The 16124-nt window shown below is 51.3% G+C and overlaps 1 protein-coding gene across 2 annotated transcripts in view; it reads right to left on the minus strand.

Annotated features, from left to right (window-relative positions):
- Nucleotides 1–1615: 1615 nt before the first annotated feature.
- Nucleotides 1616–16124, minus strand: part of WNT7A (Wnt family member 7A) — a 61592-nt gene continuing 47083 nt past the window's right edge. Inside the window, exons 4-5 of one of the 2 annotated variants that reach the window (XM_057506171.1) lie at nt 8807–8851; nt 1616–4001 (exon numbers count right to left, since the gene is read on the minus strand). In XM_057506171.1, the coding sequence (XP_057362154.1) occupies nt 3522–4001; nt 8807–8851 (525 nt within the window). In that variant the 3' untranslated portion in view covers nt 1616–3521. The remainder of the gene's footprint in view (nt 4002–8806; nt 8852–16124) is intronic. The other variant, XM_036911487.2, reaches the window with a different exon arrangement.

A 16124-nucleotide genomic window follows, 5' to 3' on the forward strand; every position in this document is an offset into this window, starting at 1 on the left:
TTTGGCCAGCTGCCAAGATACCCCTGCAGAGTGGCCTAGGGAGCAGGCTCATCCCTTCAGGGCCTTTGGGAAGGCCCAGATCCTGCCTTCAGCTAAACTTAAGTCTGGAGGGTGTATGTGTATGTGCATACACATATGCTCACATGTGTGCATCTAAACAACAGATAGGAACCTGATCCCTGCCAACCCCCCTCCAGATTATTTTGCTGCCTCAGGCATCTGCTGTGTTGGTGAAAGACTTTCCCCAGGAGCCTCAAGTCCTGGCCTTGATCCTCTCCCTGCTGGGCTTGCTGTGTGTTCTTGGGTAAAGCCCTGGCCCTCTCTGGGCCTCAGTATCTCCATTTCTAAAATGAGATTTGGTACAAGTCAGAGGCTGCACACTGGTGGCCCAGAGGCCAAGTTCAGCTTGTGGTATGTTTGGTTCCTTCCTCATGGTGTTTGTCAACATTCCAAAAATGTGGGAGATTTTTTTTAATAACCTGGGATGTAAAATCACAGGGTCTGGCCAGGAGGAGTCCCAGGTTTCCATGTGGCTCTGATGGAGGAGTGTTGAGCCATTTTCTTTCCAAAGTTATGTTAATCTAGGCCTCAGGCATCTGAGGTTTCAACACTATGGACCTGGGCTTTTTGATTTTTGGATTCAGTCTTTTAAGATTTGGCCTTTTTAATGTCAGTTTTGTTGAAGAGCCACTTTAGGAATAAACCAAAGAGGGGAAAATAACTTTGTTTTACACAGAGCCAAATATTTATTACCATAAGCCGTGTTTAAAGAAGCTTATCATTATGGAGAGAGTGGTAAAAATTAGTAAGTATACTAAGCATTCATCCATTGCTATGCAACTCAAAGTGCTGTGTAACCATTACCTGGGGGGGATCCTCACAACAGCCCTGTGAGGAGGGATTATTACCTGACTTTTACAGATAGAGAAACTGAGGCTCAGAGCATAGCTGAGCTGGGCACTTCAGAGAGAGGGCAGGCCCCAGGGTCAGGAAATAACAGTTTGCTGAAGGGCCAGGTGACAGGCTGGCGGTGTCCTGGACGTTCTTCTCATAGCCCCGGATACCCTCACACCAGGCCCACTCCTCATCTGAATAGTGAAGGAGGACATAGAGGTGACTTTTGATGTCATGTTATGTAATCAACATTAAATAGTCACCTGGGGAGGCTTGTCAGTACCTTCCCCATTCTGAGGGGCCATGAGGCTAGGGACAGAAGGACTGTAGGCTTGCGAGACATCTTTGCTCATGGTAGATCTTGCAGGTTTTTCAAGGTAGGTAGAGATAAATGGTGACTTGCGCAGCTTCAAGAAACTTCCATATGTTTTCTCCTCTTTTACCCATCCATCCATCCACCTACCCACCCATCATCTGTCTAGCTATCCTATCCATCCATCCATCCACTTAGGCATCCACCTAGTCCCTCACCCATCCATTCACCCTTAAACATCCATCCATCCATCTACTATCTACCTACTCATCCACCACCTGCCACTCATCCACCCATCCACTCACCATCCACCTATCCATCCATCCGCCCATCCATCTACTCATTCCTTCACATGCCTACCCATCCTGACACCCAAGTAAAAAGAAAGAAATGGTCCAAAGGGAAGAAATCAACCAACCATCCAGCCATTTTATTTGTCCATGCTATGATCCAGGCCCAGTGCTGACCCTCGGGAGTCCAACACAGCCTAGACACTGAGGGGCTCCCAGTGCGTGGGGCCAGCAGGCTGTGGTCTCAGAGGCCTCTGAGTTTCACCAGTGTCTACGGGCACAGAATTCAGAAGTGCCGTCTCTTGATGGCTCAACACAATTGCCAAAGTTCCCTTCGGTCTGCCTTACACCATAAGCCAGCACCTGCAAGCAGAGATGCCTGGGACCAGCAGATGCACAAGAGCAGCCCACATGCACACACACCCCAAAGCTCTGAGGCACATGGAGAGGGACACCTGGGTAGCGGGGTACACATGTGAGCACATAAGATGGGTGCATGTCCACCCCGGAACTGCTTGAAAGCCCAAAGTCACGTGACTACCCCAAGCATCCCTAAGCTCGTTCATGTGCTCACACACACAGAAATGCAAACGGGCACACATTAGGACATCCGCAGCCTTCCGGAGGAGAGCTTTCCAGGTTGAGAGGCACTGGATGTAGGTGGACGCAGAGCAGAGGCCTCTTCCATACTGCTCTGCCAGCCTACCCTGGGGCTATGCAATCCAGGAAGCCTTGTTGGGTCCTGCTGCCCATGGGATCCCTCACCCCTGGGGACACACAGCAGGGGCAGGGCATCCTGGCGAGGAGCAGCTCCCTGAGCTGGCTTCTGCCAAGTGGCAATGAGCAGGTGACAGTCACACAATGCCAAGGGCTCGGGCCTGCCCAACACATGGCGTGGCATGAGGTCACCACTCAGTGACCTTGTTCAAAAGGCCTGAACTTAACAGGCTGAGGCTGGGGGCTGATTCCTCTTCCGGGTAATACCAGTGATACCACAGCCCAGGCGCTCCTTTTGCCAGACTGGCCAGCAGAACCTGAGAGCCCAGCTATGTGAGGGTCCCTGGGGGACCTGACCACACTCCCAGGCCACGCCCCTCCTCCTTCCAAAGTGGACCAGAATTTAGAAGAAGCACAGGTCGTGGAATGATACAGGCAGACTCCATATAAATAAAATATTCATATAAAAATAGTCTCTTACAAAATATTCTCTCTTATCCAGTGGCTCACTTTCCAAAGGATGGAAACTGCTGGGCATTTTGTTATTATCTTTCCTCTCTCTGTATACTCCAAACTGAATTTTTCTAGTGGTATAAGTCTGAGCTGGAGAAGACTAAAGGGAGGGAAATGTATTCTGGAAAACATCTCCAAATCTGGACCAGCTTAAATTTCTGGATAAGTAGCAGCAAACAGCAAAAAAATATAAGTGTGTGTGTATATATATCTGTATATGTATAAAGGACACTCGCTCTTGTACTTAAACATCTACAGCTGCAAAGGGGAACTTTCAACTAGTAGAAATATCTGCATAAAGAATAAGTATGTACAGTTCTACTCGGCTCCTTGTCCTAGAGACAAAATTACCCCTCAAAGAAAGCAAGCTGTCCACTTTGCAGAAAACGGATCCCGACGAGGTGGAAGGATTCTTTTTAATTAAATAAATTAATATTATTTTTTTTTATCAGAATAAATTGTTAAATATTGCTATGTTGCAGCCCAAGGGTCCCGAGTCCTTTTCCTGTGAAAGGCTCGGCTCCAGCCGAGGAGCAGCCCGGGCCGTGTCGGGGGTCGGGTGGAGCAGCACTGGTGTGGAATAGAACAGTCAGGGGCTCTGGAGAGAACTTTCCCACGGGTGCCTGCAGGAAACCCAGGGGAGGCGCCCCCACAGCAGAAAAGACAAGCTCGGCATTCCTGTGGGTCCCAGTGAAGCTCTGGGACGTGAACTGCCTCCGCGACTGCAGCTCGGTGCTGTCCGGTCCTCCCCGCAATCTGACTAGCAGCTGGAGGCAGCCAGCCCGGCCTTGGGCTCACTTGCAGGTGTACACCTCAGTGCGCTCGCTGCAGGTGTTGCACTTGACGTAGCAGCACCAGTGGAACTTGCAGTTGCACTGCCACACGCGGGCGTACTGGTGGGTGTTGTAGCCGCGGCCGCAGCACATGAGGTCGCAGCCGCTGGCCTGGGGCGCTGTCTTGTTGCAGGCACGGCCCTGCGTGCCCACACTGCCTGTCACCGGGTCCTCCTCACAGTAGTTGGGTGACTTCTCGATGTACACCAGGTCTGTGTCCATGGGCTTGCGGTAGGACAGTGGCTTCTTGATCTTCAGGAAGGTGGGCCGCTTGTTGCGGCTGGCACGCACGGGCTCCACGTGAACTGCTTCGTTGTACTTGTCCTTGAGCACGTAGCCCAGCTCTCGAAACTGCGGCAGCGTGGTCCAGCACGTCTTGGTGGTGCACGAGCCCGACACTCCGTGGCACTTACACTCCAGCTTCATGTTCTCCTCCAGGATCTGCAGGGGTGGGCAGGGAAAAGCACATGCACGTCACTGCAGGCAGCAGCCAAGTGCAGCCTCAGCCAGCCCACCCCTTACCCAGCCTAGCCATGTCTGGCTTTTGTTTTTCTCTTTGGTGCGGGAAACTCAGACCTGCATTCAAATCCCTCTCACGTCCACCCTTTGTGGTGTGCTTTCCACCCGGAACGTGCTTGCCCACCTTGCCTTCCAATTCCTATGTGGTCCTTAGATTGGCCCTTAGACCAGTTCAGCCCAGTCCAGACCACACATAGGTTCTCTTTGGCCTGCACAGGTTTAAAATAATTTCTGAACCAGGAATTTAAAAATCAGGAGACTTTAAAAGACAGAATTCCATGTTTTGGGGGGAAAATAGAAAAGACATCTGGCAACTTTGGAGGGATGTTCAGATGGTATAATACTGTTACAGCTGGGTGCTGACCTCCTGATATAGGAGCTGACCACAAATGCCAGCATGGCTGTCCTGTCCTGGCTCAACACAATCTCTGCCAGTGCTGTCACAGGGCAGCATGACCCGGAGCTGTACCAGCAGCTGCCTCCTTCACAGGTTGGATATCCCTTGATTTTCCACAGTCCTCACCACTCCCTTTTGCCTCCCTGACCTCAAGTTGTGTTTTTTCAGAGGTCATCTGCTTTGATCCCTTATGACACCGGACAGGCCTCAGGGACATTGGAGTCTGGGAACCCCAGCTCTGATTTAATCCTCCCTGGCAGCTTTCCCTGACTCCCATGCTAGATGATGTACCCCTTCTTCTGAGGATCTTCTTGATCCTGATACCCCTTGGGCTTCCAACCTCACAGCATGAGAGGCAGCATTGTATAGGAAATAAAAAGCATAGATTCTGGACCCTGGGCTTAAATTCCAGATCTAACTGTGTGCCCTTCGACAGCTTACTTTAGCCCCCTGTGCCACAGTTTACCTGTATACAGAATGGGGGTATAATAACAGTTATAATCCTACAATGAAATACTAGACAATAATGAAAAAGAATGAACTCCTGATATACATGGAAGGAACAGATCTCTAAGATCTAGTGCTGAGTGAGGGAAGCTGGACACAAGAGAACATCCCGGAGGATTCTGCTGATGAGAAGTTCAAGGACAAGCAAAACTATTGGCTGGGCTTCATTTAATCTTTATTTACATGTATAAGTCGTGGGCCAGAGATGGCCCATGGGCTGTATTTTTCTGATCCCTGCTTTTGATGCAGTATATTTTGGTGATTTTGTTTTTAATCTTTTTTTCCCCTCTCTCCTTCCTCTCTTCTTCTTTTTAAAAATATTATATGCAATGTAGGATGAAGTATCTTAGGAACGAAAGCTTCTCTTCCCTCCTCATCATGATCTTCCTTGAGCCTGATTTCACCCTAATAGACATTTGTGAAGCCCCTGCTGTGAACCCAGCACTGGGATGGGGGTGTACTAGTGAGTGTGGTTTCTGGGTCACAGTGTGTCTGGAGGGTCAAATGGCCTTTGCCTGTTACCTAGTGAAAGAATTAAGTGAATGAGTGAGGGAAGACTGAGCATTTGTTAATCAGCTGCACACACCCTGGGCCTGGGCCTTTATAGATGGCATCGTATTTAACTCCAGGAGGTTAGTATGATTCCATTTCACAGGGAAAAAATTAGGCTTGGCTAAGTCCTAGAGCTGGTCGATGAGGCATTCAGAGGCAGGGGTCTAATTGCCAAGGGGTGTGAATCCCGTGCGTGGTGGCTGCTTGCTTGTTTTGTGACCTTGGGCTTGACACATTCCCTCTCTGGGCCTCAGTTGCTTTCATTGAAACATGGCGTGAAGGCAATTCCATCTTCTCTGACAAGTCAGGGTGCCAGTGCAGAATCAGATATTCAAAACATAGTCATTAGTTCTGCCTCTGGGCCTGGGCCTGTGAGGTGCTCAGGATAGAGAGGAGACAAGGTAAGGTCTGGGTATCCAAGGATGGGCCTGTGTTCAGGGTCCTCCCAGCCCTAAGAGCTCTGCTGGAGGAACAGATGACCAGTGTTGGGATCAATCGTTTCCACTGGAAGGAAGGGCCACAATGTTTCAACCATGGTATCTGCAATCAAATGAGCCAGCAATACCAAAAGCATCCAGAATGTTCAGGGACAGAGATTCTGGTTGGCTGAAAACTCTGGTTCCAGGACACCGAGTGTGACAGAGCACCTACTGTGTGCCAGTGCCCTCATGCGACCTTCAGACATGTAGCTGGCACTAGATGAGCAGCCCCCCAAATAACACAGATGTCCCTCTGATTACCGATGAGGAGATAGTTCCTAGATGCCAAGCCCCCCTTCCACCTTGGCCTGAGTGTGGGAAAAGAATGAGGCTCAGAGGTGTCCCAGGGCACACTGGGGGCAGAGTTAGGAAGGACCACTGAGGCACCAGGGCCTAGCTGATCGCAATTTTAGCACAGTCAGAGACTTCAGCAGAGATGCCTGGGGGGCAAGCAGAACAAATTCTGATAACACTGAAAGCTGGCAAGGATGCAGAGCACCGGAAACTCTCACACGCTGCTGACAGGGGTGCCAACACAGCAGAGTGTCTGATAAAGCTGAAGACTCATGGACCTATGACTCAGAAATTTCACTTCTGAGGTGTCTGCCTCGGAGCATCATATGCTTGTGTGCTCAAGAAACAGCCTCGAGGATTCATAGCAGCAGCGTGCATGATAGCCCCACCTTAGGCACTGTCCAGATGGCCATCGCGGTGGAATGGGTAAACTGAGGTGTGTGCACACAAGGGGACACTATGGGACCGTGACAAGGAACAGCTATGGAGTTCCACTCCACCAGAGGTCAAACATAGAAATATAGTGATGAGGGAAAGCAGCAAGTCTAAATTTCTGCAGAATGATTTCATCTGTGTCAGGTTCAAAGGTGGACAAAACCAGATTGTATTTTGGGGGCACCTACAGAAGGGGAAACTCTAATAAATAAAGAAATGAGGGGCACAAACATCCAGGCAGTGGATATTTTAGCTGACAAAGGTTTCAAAGGAGTGCTCCACTTTCGGGTAGTGGGGGGCATCTGTACAGTACATCTTCTCGGTTCCTGCAGAGACAAGTCCCTGGAGCTGGGAGGGCAAAGAGCTGTAGTTGGCACTAGTCACCTGGGGGGGACTCTGAGGTGCTGGCAATATTCTGTTCCTTGATATGGGTGCTTTATGATTATTCTTTTAAAGCAACGTAGATGTTCTAGGTGCCTTTTGCACATAAGCTGTATCTCACAATTTATAAAAATGCAGTGGGTACTATAGCCAATAAGCACACGAAAAGATGCACAATGTCGTTAGGCACATAGCTTTCCTCTTCCTCTGCAGCCGCCAGTGGCCGAGGGCTACGATGGCAGTTGTGTGGGCCCCTAATCAGATGATGTTCAGCCCATAAGCCCTGCAAACTCTGCATTTTGAGAGCCTCAGTGATTATGTTCCCCACTAGGCTGGGCATAATCACAGATGCCCTGGCCAGAACTGGCCACCCACATGGGCACCTAGCCCTCTCCCCGAGGCAGGGCACAAAGGCACATTCTTTTCAACTTCGGTCCCCCCTCCCTGAGGCCAGGCTGGCTACCAGCCTCTGAGCTGCCCAGGGTGGTATCCAGAGCTCCCTTTACACTTGAAGATTCTGGATCATGATTCAGCATCTGGTGGTCAGAGGATTTGCTGACTCTCAGATGACATGACTCCACGCACCTTCCTGGTGCCTGGCACACAGCAGGTGCTCAGAAAATGTCCAAAGGTAAATTCGCCAACAGGGTGCATCCAAACTTTTCCACGATTGATATGACCTGGGCCTAAGCAACCATCCTGAATTTCAGGGTCATGGAGGTCCTGCCTGGCTGGGCATCGACCCTGTGCTGCTGGATGGAGGGGATGTCGGGGAGGAACTATAATAGGGGAGGGACAACTCGGGGCTTGGAGCAGCTGGTATGGACTGATGTCAATATTTTGCACCCCTTCTGGATCCCAGCTTAATAACCAGCCACATAAGACTGCGTGGGGTTTGCCATTTTTCCATCCTGTGATGCAACGATGTCTCAATGCAAAAGGAAGATAAACAAGAAAATTAATTTGTGAGGCCCACCGTCTGGGGTCTCCCAGGGTCTCTGGAGAACATGGAGTTCTGCTTCTGGTCTGGGGTCTGAAAACCACAGGAAGCCTCAATGACATCCTGAGGGGGCTGGGTTCCCTTCTCCCCTCCACCTGCACCCATCTCTGCTGGTCATCAGTGCAGGGCTGGGGACTCGCCCTTGCAGGAACTGAAGGGATGTACTGAGCACAGGTGACCCCCACTACCCCAGAGTAAAGCATTCCTGTGAAACCTTTTGTCAGCTGGAATGACTTAAAGGGAAGAAGCAATTACCATTAATTTACATGGAAAAATGTTTGAGTGTTCCGGACCCAAGAAGTCACCTCTTAGGCTTTTCTGTTACCTTTGGACACAGCTCGCTAATGGATATGCAAATTGAGATGAAGCCCAGAGGCTCTCAGACACAGCTCCCGAGCTCTTGCGCCTAGAGGCTGAGACGCTGTGTGGTTCCAGGGGAAGGAGCGTGGGGGGGGGGGGGCCGCCCCGCCCCCGCCCGCTGCTCTGGGTGCACACTGCCTCTGCAACAGCTCCCTGCAAAACGAACCCTGAATGCTGTTTTTGCTTGTCATCTCTTTCTGTAAAAGCAAAAATCCTCTTCGGATTTCCTTCAGCTAGTGAAAACAGGTACCAGTGTAGGGCTTTTGTAAAAGCAAAGTTGTAAAACATGAACTTTTGAAAAGTGGGGGGTGCCTGTACCTACTGTGTGATGCCACCATGTCATGTCGGGTTGGGGACTCGATGCATTCTGTGGGGAGAGGGGCAACAGGCAACTGGTTTAAATACTAAAATGAGTGAGAAGAAGAAAATAGGGCAGGCTTAGGGGCTGGGGAGCAAGGGAGGAGGTGGGGGAGGCTATGCGACACCAATGATAGGTGACATTTGAGCAGACGCCAAGTGGAACCCACGAGGAGGCCAGCCTATGGAAGCACAGACTCATTCCCTTGTTGCATTTCCACCTGAAGGGCAGCAGAGCAGGGCTGTGGCCGTGTGGTTGGACTGTGGTGACCTGGGGCTGCAGGTACAGGTGGGGGGTCCTATCCTACAGGCTCCAGGGGCCATGTTAAGGAGGCTGGACTTCTTTCTAATTCGATTAAAAAATTTTTTGTTTTTTAAAACACTTTTATATTTACAGAAAAATTGTGAAGATAGTAGAGAGAGTCCCCGTAGAGCCTGCTTCCAGCTTCCCCTATTACTATCTGACATTAGTACAGTGAATGCTACAGTTAATGAGTTAATACTAGTACATTATCATTAACTCAAGGCCATACTTTATTCAGATATCTTTTGCTTTTACCTAATGTCCTTTTTCTGTTCCAGGATCCCATCCAGGCCACCCCAGGACACTGAGTCATCCTCTCTCATTGGGCTAGGAGATGGGATTTTATTGTGAGGGGCAGGGAAGCCAGTGGAGGCCAGAAACAAGATTTATGATCTAAAAGATCTCACATTGGTCGACACAAATGTACTACTCTGGAGCACAGAGGCTGTGTGTGGGGGGACGGGGATCTATGGGGATCTCTGTACTCAATTTTCTATGAGCCTAAAACTGCTCTGAAAAATAATTCTATTTTAAAATATATACCTTAGAAGAGAAGCTGAATGCAGAGACTGTCTCTGGAGTTGATGTTTGGCTGTCTGTGCTGCTAACTGGCTGGGTGCCCTTGCCGGGCCTGGGCTTCCTCATTTCCAGCTCAAGGGTTTGAACTAGCTGATATCCAAGGCTGCTTCTCACCCTCTCTTTGAATCTTGGCTTGGCATCCATTCTGCTCTGAACCTTTACAGAGTGTTTTCAGAGCCCTGATGACACCTGCTTTTCCTGACTCCTTGAGACATGGGCATTTTCATCCCATTTCACAGATGAGGGAAGTCAGGCTCAGAGAAAATAGAGGATGTAGGATCATAGAGTGTGCTGGAGCTCCTCCGTGTCTCTCCAGTCGGCTCCCCCACTGCCTCCTCTTCTTCATGCCCCAGGACCTGATGATTCCTCTTGGTGATCGGTTGTGCCTGATGCATTAGTGGTCCTGGGATCGTCTCAATACACTGTGTACTTCCATGGGGTCAGGCCAGTGGAAGGCACTGGAGGGAGGTCAGAGGGCAGGAGGAAGGTCCAGATAGTTGCTGCTCCTGCTCGCTGCCCTCTGGGCCCCACAGGATGGCTGTTTTCCTGTAGAATACCCAGGATTCGAGCAGGCCAACCTCCTCACCCTTCAGGCCTAAGGAGTAACAGCTCCCTTTTGTTGCCAGCCCTGGGGCTACACCAGACCTTTTGGTAACTTTGTCCTTTGTTATATGTGCAGTCTTTTTTTTAGCCTTATTGTAATATAACTCACACTATATAATTCACCCACTTCGAGTGTACAATTCAGTGGTTTCTGTATATTCAGAGACGCGTAACCATCCCCACCATCTAATTTAGAACATTTTCACCTCCCTAAAATGGGACTCCATACCCATTAGATGCCACTCCCCAATTCTTCCTGATCTGCCCTGGGCTACCACTGATCTACTTTCTGTCTTTATATATTTGCCCTATTCTAGACATTTCATCTAAGTGGACAGCATTCCTTTCCATGGCTGAATAATATTCCACTGTGTGGACATGCCATGATCTAGTCATACATTTGTCACTAGTTGGACAAGAATCTCTTCTTTAAACTTCCCTTAACCTCCCAGTCTGAGTGGCCAGACCCCAGCAGCCACATGCCGCTGCTTTGTGGCAGAGCCGAGAGCCAGCCCCGTCCTCCTGACTGCCGGGCCCCTCTGTGCTCTTTCCTCCGCTCCGCCTCTCAGCTATGCACCTGCTTGTTCTTTATCGGGAAGGCCGATCTTTACTGCCATCACAGATGCTGGCCCGATCGCACCACTGTCCATGTACCCTCTGGGGAGGCTTGTGCATTTGCACAATGCCAAAGAGCCTCACTGAGGCACTATCTGGAATATCAAAAGGCCAAAAGAATCTAAAGATCCACCAGTGGAAACTGGTTATATGAATTCTGGCACATCTATAAACTGGAATGTCCTGCAGCTGTTGGAATGAGGCAGCTCTGTACTTACTAATGAGGGCTGATCTGCAAGATACATGGTTAAAAGACTACAGCAAGGTGCAGAAAAGTATGCAGAGCATGAGCTCATTTCTGTGAGAAAGACCTGTGCATGTGTGTTAGTAAGAGCACAGAAAAATACCTCTGGAAAAATACATGGGAAACTGGTAAGAGTGGCTGTTTCTGGGGTAGGGGTACCCGGTGCCAGGGGTCCACGTAGATAGGAGCCTTACTTTTCATGGCATTGCCTTTTGTACCTCTGAATATCCTGCCATGTCAGAAAAAAAGTCACCTGCTCCACAAAGCCTTCCTTGACAGCCAGGGCAGCCCGCGGCTCCCTCATGGCTTCCACCGTTGTCCCGGCTGTTGGGTCACCTTGGCCCAGTGTTAACTGTCTACCTGTCAGGCCAGCAGCTCCATGTGGTGGTTGGCCAAACTGCTAGTAAATTGGCTCTCAGAAAAGAAAAAGCCACGTTTGGCTGTGTTTACCAATTTCTGTGGGCTAAATGCTCCCACCATGGCTGATTTTAAGCTACAGTGGTTTAACAATCAGCTCACAAATTCCTCGATCTTTTTTACTAGGTCGTGTGAGTCCACAGGAGCGGGCACCAGCGCATCACGGACTGTAGTGCAGTCAGCAGCCTCCAGCCTCCAGCTGTCAGATCCTGCAGGGCCTGTCCCAGCTGCAGAGAGTGGCAGCCTTCCCTGGTGGGCCAGAGCTGGGGACTGAGAGGCAGGGGTCGAGGGTTTGGCTGCTCTGATGGTCGTACCAGCTCCAGAGTTCCAATGAGGCTTTGCCTGGCCAGCCCGGCAGCTCTGCTTCCACCAGTCAAGCTCCTCCCCTTTCCCTTTGATCCCTAGTAAACAGCTTGACCTGGGACTCCATCTCAGCCACTGCTTCTGGAGAACCCCGCGTGCGACACTGCTTGGAGGCCAGGGCATGCATCTCCACCTCCCCAGCCCCTGGCAGAGCACCCAGCATGGAAAAGGCACTGGCCAGTTGCAGGTGTTGAAGAAGGACCTAGTGTGTGCCTGTTTATAAGTGGCTTTTTCCACTGGCTCGCTTACTTTGCATTGTGTACCTACAGTGTGCTATTTGGTATCACCTCCCGGCTGCAGAAGCTCTGGGAGGACTTAGACACCAGCAGGTGCTGTTCCTGCCTTCTGTGGGCCTGAAGACCAAGCCAGAAGCAGCCACAATAATCCCCCGAATGTGATTATGAGTGGATGAGTGCTGTGAGGAGTGAGACAGAGTGAGACCAGCAGGAGCTGATTTGGGTGAAGCTCCAGGAAGCCAAGGTCCCCCAGGAAGACAAGGGCCCAGCTGGCCACATAACAGGAAGGATAAGTCAGAATTGGCCAAACTGAGCGGCAAGGGGAAAGGGCATTTCAGACCAGGAATAGCACATGCCAAGGCCTGGAGGTTGTAGAGATGTGGTCTGCCTGCCCATGGGAGGAAGGGGAGGCGGCAGGCCCAGCTGGGGCCAAGGGAGGGGTGGGGGAGCTGGGAGGCGGTGGGGCTGGCCATGCAGGGCAGGGGAGCTTCTAGGTTATCCTGGAGCCAAGGTGGGCCCCTGAGGAGCTTTCTTGCAGGGGTGACATCCTATTGACACCTTTAAAGATCATTCCAGATTGAATGGAAATCAGGGTAGAGGAGGTCAGACTGGCCAGACGGGGACCTGGAGGAAACCGTCCCCATCACCCAGGCCGGAGGTGGTGGTGGCTCTGACAAAGAGGGCATCAGGGGAGGGGACAAAGGGAGTGAAACCAGCAGTACCTGGTGGCGAATGATCACGGGGTGCTGTGAGGACCCAGGGGCAACTCATGGGCATCTGAGGGATGTGGAGGCCGTGCTCCAAAACAAGGGACCTGAAGAGGCACCAGCCGGGGAAGAGCGTGCATCAAGGGCATAGTGGGGGAACTTCAGCATAGTGAGCGGCCAAGAGGAGCGGCATCTGGGAGTACCAGGGTCTTTTGGTGCCACTGAAATAGGTGATAATGTGAGTGGAGCCCCAGTCACTTCCTTGACTAAAACATGTGGTTGAAATCAACCAGAAGTGAGGTAAGCACCTATAATTTTTGACACTAAAAAAAAAATTGTTTGCAAAAACACAAGGTAGGAGAGTGTGAGAAAGATTAAAAGCTTTAGATGACCACAAGTTCAGTACGAACTAGTAGGCTGCTAAAAAGCCACTAGGCAGTCACTAGAGGCCATATTAACTGAGGTCTAGTGACCATAATAGGGAAGGAGATTGCTATGTGATTTTTTTTTTTTCAGAACTTTTTCAGCTGTGCCCCATCAGAGGGACAGAAACATAATGTGTTGGGGAGGGGGCTGGAGACCCCACACTGAGGAAACTAGAGCTGTCGACCCAGGGCAGGCAGTTTTGTGGTTCCCTGGTCATTGCCCCTGAAGCCTCTCCCAGGGCACATGCTCTGCAAGCCTGTCCCCCACACAGGGTGAGTGGCAAAGAGTGTGCATCCATACAAAGGGCAGAACGGGGGCCCTAGTTGGAGGGGTGTCACAGGGCAGCAGATCCCCAGTCAGTGAGAAGCCAGCCCTCCCAACCAAGCTAAGAGCTGGACGGGGCGGCTGGGGAGGTGATGAGCTCCCTGTCCTGGGAGTGTGTGGGAGCAGCAGCTGGGGTCTGCAGTGGGGATTCCTGCACCAGGTGGGGCAAGGCTGCTCCTGATCTGCTTCTCTGTCTCCCAGCCTGGCCCCAAACCTGTCTGGAGAGCAGGAAGGATTTTCCGCACCGCTGGAGGGAGAAAAATCAATCTCTTTCTGACAGGTCCCCCAGGAAGTGCCAACAATGTACCAGGTGCTGCCCAGAGCCCAGAATTACCCAGGGTGGGGTTCTTAGGCCTGGGAGGGGCCTGGGCAGAAACTTGGCTCCAGAAAATTCCTTGATTCATAACACTAAATAGATACTATCAAAGTTGGCCTCCTGGGCTGTCCCAGACTCTTGGGGTGCCCAGAGAATCTGGGGATGAGCTTTCTGGAGGAGAAACGGGCTCTGGGGGGAAGGAGGTCAGACAGTGACTCTGCCCCTCACACAGTCCGTGCCACACGGTGCTCCTGTGACCGGGAGCCTCTGTCTCCCTCCAAAATGTTCCGAGGAGCATCCCAGCTTTAAAACCCAAAAGCTGTTTCCCAGCGTTGAAGCTCCGTGCTCCCTTTCACCTCCTCTCCAAACCTGCAGTCCCTGGGAAGAAGTCGATGCCCCCGACGCGGTCCAGAGGGACATCCCCCCTCACGGCCACCCATCGCTCATGCCGTGCCCTTCTGCAGGAATGCAGCTCCATTCATCCGCGTGGCCTGGCCCAGCCCAACCCTTCGAGGGCCTCCTTGAATGCCACCTCCAAGCGTCCTGCCTCTGCCCCGCCCAGCCCCGGCAGCACAGATCTCTCCCACTCTGGACAACCTTCTCTTTCTGCTTGTTTTTCAGCAAGACTGACGTGGCCTTTGGAGCCCTGCGAACACTGCCTCCCCGGTGAGGCTCTCCCAGCCCCCAAAACTGAAGAAATCCTGTTGGCCATTGTTCCCAGGTCCCACAGGTCATCACTCCAAGATCCTACTGGTCATTGCTAAAGATAGGCTGGTGGCTCAAGCCAGTCAGGGCCAATCAGAGTGAGGCCTGGGGATTCAGTGTGAAAGGAGACAAGAACGCTTGCTTATTTCTCACTGGACGGGAAAAAGAGGGACTGCAGGGGCCAGAGCTGTGCACAGGCATCTTGCAACCACCTGGATCCAAGAATGGAGTTAACTAAGAAAGCAGAGCTGAGAACCAGAGGGACAGGGAGGGGTATGTGCGAAAGGATCCTGGGAATAGCTTTTGCACCCTGGATCAAGCTGGACCTGAGTTCACCCCCCCAGGACCATTCAGTTCTATGAACTAATCAATTTCCTTGTTTTTAAGCCAGCTTGAGTTGGGCTTCTGTCCCTGACAGCTTCAAGTAGCCTACCTGGTACAGAGCTCCCTTCAGCTGTGCAGTGGAAATGTGTTTTGTAAAGCTGATAGCCAGTCCTTAGTTCATGGGTGTTAAGTCATAGCATGGAGCAGATCTAGGGGGTCAAGGACTGGTCTGCTTGAAAGGGCCTTATGGAGGCAGGGCGTCAAGGGCTAGAGATTGAGGTTAGCTGGGCATCTGCTGCTTCCTTCTCTTTGATCCGCTCTGCTGTTGGCCACCTGGCTGCCCTGCAGGAGGGGTCAGTTCTGGACCATTTGCACCCCAGGGAACGAGCAGTGACCCAGGCAATCAGAATCCCACTCTACATGGTGGCACATTGTGATAAAAAGCAGCCTGAAGCAGGGGAGCAGCATTAGCATCGAGGCCAGGTGGCTCCTGCCAAAGGCCCCTGTCCTTCAGCCACTCTGTCTCCAGTAACACTGCCCCCTTCACTGCCCCTTCCGGCCTCCAGGTGGTAAGCGCTCCCCACCTTTGCCAGCCCCAGGTGCTGCAACATCCTTCATAGGGTGTCCTTAACGCTCGCCCATCCCTGTAATAATCCCTTCATCAAACTTTCTTCTGTTACCCCTGATAGCCCATCTCCCAGACAAACCCTGGCTGGGACACTGGGTGAATTCTACCCCCTCCATGAGTCTTGATTTTGTCTCCTTGTTCAATGGAACCCACCAGTGGCGGCAGTGTCAGGATCGAATGACCAAAGGTGTAGTGCCAGGCTGAAGGAGGCTCAGGAAATGCAGCAGCTGTTATTATGGTTGTTAAAATATTTATGACATGAAATATGTGTGTTGGTCTTGGATGAGAGTAGGGACAATTGATTCTCAGAGCATAGCTCCACGCTGGCTTCATGTGCAGGCTGCTCCGTGTCATGACTGCCCGTCTGCACACCTGTTCTTCCCTCCAGACTTAGAGCCCCATGAGGGCAGGTACCACACTCAACTCCAATAAATGGTGCTGATTTAGCGTCAGCAGCTGTTCTAAGCCTTGATGTAAAGCAACTCATTGAAT

This window comes from Manis pentadactyla, chromosome 1 (genome assembly GCF_030020395.1).
Source record: "Manis pentadactyla isolate mManPen7 chromosome 1, mManPen7.hap1, whole genome shotgun sequence".
Classification (NCBI taxonomy): Eukaryota; Metazoa; Chordata; class Mammalia; order Pholidota; family Manidae; genus Manis; species Manis pentadactyla.